The sequence below is a fragment of the Triticum aestivum genome, chromosome 4B, assembly GCF_018294505.1.
Source record: "Triticum aestivum cultivar Chinese Spring chromosome 4B, IWGSC CS RefSeq v2.1, whole genome shotgun sequence".
Lineage (NCBI taxonomy): Eukaryota > Viridiplantae > Streptophyta > Magnoliopsida > Poales > Poaceae > Triticum > Triticum aestivum.
Genome location: NC_057804.1, coordinates 544,144,480 through 544,149,600, shown reverse-complemented (window position 1 = coordinate 544,149,600; position 5,121 = coordinate 544,144,480). Strand labels below are relative to the sequence as shown.

Here is a 5,121-nt window from a genome sequence, read left to right as displayed (position 1 = left end):
AACGGGACTTGCGGACGCCGTTTATTTGCCATTTACATCCCTAGGTTAACTTCCCTAGAAGAGCAAGGCACATGCCTATGAATTAGAAAGGTGAAAATGAGCAAAACTGAACCTACTCTTTGGCCGAACAAAACTGTGCTTGAAGTTTCTGAGTAATGCCTTGCAGATGGACCTATTGTCACAACAAGGGAAGTCCTAGCAGTTCCTGCAAATAATTGTAGGATTGGGCAGGTAAATTGCACGCTTAATAGGATGGCAAAAAGAAAGTAACAATGATGTCCCCCAAAAAATATTTTAAACGTGACAATCACTTCCAGCACAATTTTATTATTCTACTCTATAATGAACCAGCCATTCATACCTTGTAGTACAGTCTCCATATGGTATTGTTTAAAAAAAAACAAATGCACAAGCACTTTTTAACATTATTAACTTCTCATGCCTTGGAAAACCCTCTATTCTGAACTGCTTGCTTTCTATTCTGACAATTATGGCCTGGTATGTTCTAAGTTGTGACCCTGCTTGTGAAGACGTTGAACTACTTGGAAACAATCAAGGCTCGGGCTAGAGACTAGGCAGCTGCAGGTACTGCCGATGTTCAGTTTCTACTGCCGGAGTGCCAGCTGAGTGACATGCTGAGTAAGTGTTGGGTTGTAGTGCGTGGGAGCCTGGGAGGGTTGGCCTGGATCCTAGGCTTATACTATAACTCTCCCTTCTATCATAGCTTTTGCGTCTCCCTTAAGAAAGATAAAGACATTGAACTACATCTAACATGATTTGATTAGCAGATACATTATATTATTTTTATCTATCTCAGGTATAATTTTATCTCTATGTAGTGCTTCTTTGCCAATTATTACTCAACAATGAACATGTTTATCCACATTCTTTTCGGTGCTATTCATTGTTTGATATAACAGGGCCAGGTAAAATGGCACCAACTTCAGATATCTTACAGAAATGTGATATAATTATCTGCTACTTGTTTTGTTCGGCTAGTTAGATACACAAGGCATGTTGTTGGTATTTGCTAGGAGCTGGAGACATGTAAGTGCACACTCCAGAGATTTAGCAAAAATTGTTAGGCATGAAAAGAAACATGTCATGAAAGAGTAAGCAAATAACAGAGATTGGCACCTCCAAATGAATCACGAAGCATCCTTGTAAGCTTCGAATCTCTTGTTGGTATATGAGAACTATTTTCTGCTAGTGCATTAATGCACTTTCCCAGAGAAGATAACGAAAGATTAATGAACTTGGCTTCTTCAATCATGTGCCCTTCACTTCCTGAGAGACGAATCATAACAACGAATGCAATGTATGAAGATGTTTGCACTATTTAATAATCAACATTTTAACATTAGAAAAGTGAGTTTTACCAGACTTATCAATTCGTTCTGATCCAGCAAGATCCACAATCAAGAGTTTGCTTTTCAGAACAAGTGGTAAGTCACCCGGAAGAGTATGTTCTGTGTCACTAGGGATAGAGACGGTAGTTTCTTCTTTTATTTTTAAACTTCTCTGTAGATGAATCTGAAAACAACATCAAATTTGCATAAAATATACATTTAGTTATAGAACTTAACAAAAAGATCTTACACTAATGAGACAGTGATTCACCACATACAATTAGAATAGCGTGACTGCGAGATGACTCGGTGTTCATCTTCGTATTAGCAGCATGACGATTCGTCTCACCAATTTGCAGAAGTTGAAAAACATGTTCAAGATCTTTGATTTCAACTATCGCAGCACCTGGCAATGAAACTTCACCAGTTTTTGGATCCTCGACTATTGGAATATTAGTCTTCTCTGGGGCCAGTAAATCTTGAACAGATTCCAAGTATAGCTAAAAATCAAGCGAACACAGGCATAAGTATGGCAGCATAAATAAAAACGATGAAAGTGCTAATGGATCAAGGATCCAAAATATCTGCTACCAGTTCGGCTACTTTCTGTCACACATCATATAAAAAGATATACAGCCATCAACAATCTACATCAAGTACAAAACACACACTATACAACGGTTCATCTCAATCAGGTTTTGTAATTCATTCTAGCATAATGTATTAGGTGGAGACAAGAGCCAAACTAGTGAAAATAGTCAAAATCATGTTATTATACATAACCTATTTAATGTAATATATTACTACAATATGCCTTTAAACTCATAAGGTCAGCTTGCAGAACTTATGCTATTGCATTAATTTATTAAAATTGACTATATAAACATGTGAAGGGCGGGCCTGGCGTAGTGGTAGACATGTAGAGTCTCTCCACTTGTGGCCTGGAGGTCCTGGGTTCGAACCAGCCTCCTTGCAAAATTATAATGTAAGGGTAATGCTGTCTTGAAATTCCCTTCCCCAGATCCCACCTTGTGTGGGAGCTTTCAGCACTGGGCACGCCCTTTTGACTATATAAACATGCATCTCAATAGTCACTATTCATGTCAAAGACTCAAGTAATCACATAAATGTTTATTCTTGATCGAAGAGCCACACCTAACTGTAGGATACCTTTAAAGTCAAAAGGTCAGTTTACAAAACTCATGCTATTATTTATCAATTCAAATTGACTAACTAAACATGTAACTCAATGGTCACAGTTATGTCAATAACTTGATGTATGTGTGGTAATGATCATACAAGTTTTACATGGTCATTCGTTCGAGAACCACACCTACCTAGATTCTAGGTCAATGCAAAAATAAATTATCCACCAATATGAAATGGTGAAATATGTATAAGAAAAGTAAGGTTGGCGATGAGTTGAACCTGGAGATATGATACAGCCACGCTATCGGTCTCCAAAGACATGCTAGAAAGGATATGCTCCAACGCTCTGACCATTATACCACGTTCAGAAGGGTCTTCTTTTCCAAGCTGACCAACCGTGTATGTCTTGCCAGTACCTGTTTGACCGTAAGCCATCACTGTCCCATTATATCCTTCTAATACACTCTGCAAAGGTTTACGATTCTACATTTTCTCAGGTCAAGGTAGATAGGTGACTTCATGTCTAATAATGTCTGAGTGAAATGATTGGTAAAAGTAGATTGTTAAGTGACGAAGGATTTTTTTGGGAAGTTATATACTACTCCACTATCTAGCAATCACTTGTTGTGAAATACTTCTAGTTGGTGAAATATATTCTATCAACATTCACTGAAAGATGGAATGCAGACACATGATAAGTTCAAAAAACATGGCTACAGAAACAAAACTCCAGTTTGGCAGAAAAAACATGTACTCCCTCTGTAAAGAAATATAAGAGCGTTTAGATCACTATTTTAGTGATCTAAACTCTCTTATATTTACTATTTTAGTGATCTAAACTCTCTTATATTTGTTTACGGAGGGAGTATTTAACTCACAACAAGCAACTAATACAAAGCGACACATCAAATCGTTGTGACATGAGCAAATAATTCTTAGCATCAAAGGTAAGCCAAACCAAACTGAAGGAGCAACTAATCTGCTTTGAGCCACAAAAAACTAGTAATAACTATCATAGGGTATCTAAGAGATTTATGTATATCTTTTTTATTTCAAAAAAGGAGCCTGAAAACTTACTAACAGTGCTCCAAATTATACAAAGTTAGTGCAGGTTAAAAAATATTATAAACAATTGCAATATTATGTTGCTCATGATTATAAATAGTGCTAATAATGCTCCAATATTATAAACAGTGCTCCAAAATATTGAAATACATGACTTGCCTCGACTACAGGCTTTGCAACGACCTCGTATATACGCTTTTGTGAAGAATTTTCACCAAATATCTCGTCAAACTGGTAGGACTCAGAAGCCCAGTTATTTTTCTTGAGTTTCAGCTTCTTACACTGCAGACAACAAGACGAGCAAACGATATGGAAAACTTTGCCCAATGTGATGATGATTGCTAATAATGAAGCGTGGAGAGAAAAATGGGATCGGGAGCGGCCTAACCTCGGGCTGCAACTCAACACAAGTATCGAAGTCGGCGCCCTGAGCTAATTCATCCGCGTTCTTCGGCCGGATCCTTAGCGCAACTCTTACTCTGCACAAGTCTGAGAAACACATCCTTTATCAGTTCTGAAAACATAGTTAGTACCCAAAAAACGCCCTCGAATTTGCAAACGATAATGATAATGATGTGCCGCCGTCACTGTATATCTATCATGTTGTAACCGAAGAGTACGGGCAGAAAACCTGACGGGAATAAACACATGTATTCAGGCAATAGCGATGGTGCGATACGCGTCTCTCCGTTGCAGATATCATCCCCGTCCCATTTCAGCTCTAAATAAATAAAGACAGTTCGATGTCGCAACGAAAAAATCCCTCAGAAGCCGACAAAAGGAACAGCGAAACCCCTAGCCACGCGCGCGCGCTTACGCCGATGCATTCGCGGGGGAGGGAGCCGAGGCTTACCGGCGGTGGCGTCGTGGTCGGCGGCGGGGCGCGCGCGGGCCGGGGAGGGCGGGCGGCGGGGGGCGACCGACTTGGAGCGCGCGGTGCTGCTGCCCCGGGGCCTGTCGACGGGCCGCACCGACGCCCGCCCGGCGCCGGAGCCGGAGCCGGTCGCCATCGATCGCGGGACCAAGCGATTGGGGCGGCGGCGCGGGGGCGGGGGTTTCGGGAGGCGGCGGGGAGAGGGAGAAAGAGGAACAGGGGATTGAAGGGGGCTTTGTGGTGTTTGAGTTGAGGCGCGCACGACGATGGAGGGAAAAGGAAAATGGAGATTCGAGAGTGGCTTCCTTCCGGGAGAAGGTGCCTCCCCTCTCCAACCCTCGATTTGAATTATTTACTGATTGTGGTCAGTGGTCAGATAAAAGATAACCCGTCGGATTAACTAGACAGAATTATACGCTGTTAAAAAAACACTGGAGCGGAGTTTCTCAGCTCGAGCTCAAATCATCTCGGATGAACAGTAAAACCGAAGACAACAAATTCAAGTGCTTGCAAATATTCGTCATGGCATCACATTTCTAGAAGGCATGGTAAAAAAAATTGATACTCTAAGAACGCTACTTTCAAAAGCATTTTGGAGCATTGATTTTCTTTTTTGCACATCTTACAGGAATGTGATTCCATGACAAATTTTTTGCAAGCACTTGAAACTTTTGTCACAAAAAA

At 40.7% G+C, this 5,121-nt stretch overlaps 1 protein-coding gene across 2 annotated transcripts in view; it reads right to left on the bottom strand.

Moving 5' to 3' along the window:
* LOC123093181 (kinesin-like protein KIN-UA) overlaps positions 1–4,676 on the bottom strand; it is a 12,169-nt gene extending 7,493 nt beyond the window's left edge. The window contains exons 1-8 of one of the 2 annotated variants that reach the window (XM_044515090.1): positions 4,417–4,676; positions 3,952–4,052; positions 3,723–3,845; positions 2,778–2,963; positions 1,628–1,849; positions 1,380–1,533; positions 1,138–1,287; positions 117–205 (exon numbers count right to left, since the gene is read on the bottom strand). In XM_044515090.1, the coding sequence (XP_044371025.1) occupies positions 117–205; positions 1,138–1,287; positions 1,380–1,533; positions 1,628–1,849; positions 2,778–2,963; positions 3,723–3,845; positions 3,952–4,052; positions 4,417–4,573 (1,182 nt within the window). In that variant the 5' untranslated portion in view covers positions 4,574–4,676. The remainder of the gene's footprint in view (positions 1–116; positions 206–1,137; positions 1,288–1,379; positions 1,534–1,627; positions 1,850–2,777; positions 2,964–3,722; positions 3,846–3,951; positions 4,053–4,416) is intronic. The other variant, XM_044515089.1, reaches the window with a different exon arrangement.
* Between the last annotated feature and the right edge of the window lie 445 nt (positions 4,677–5,121).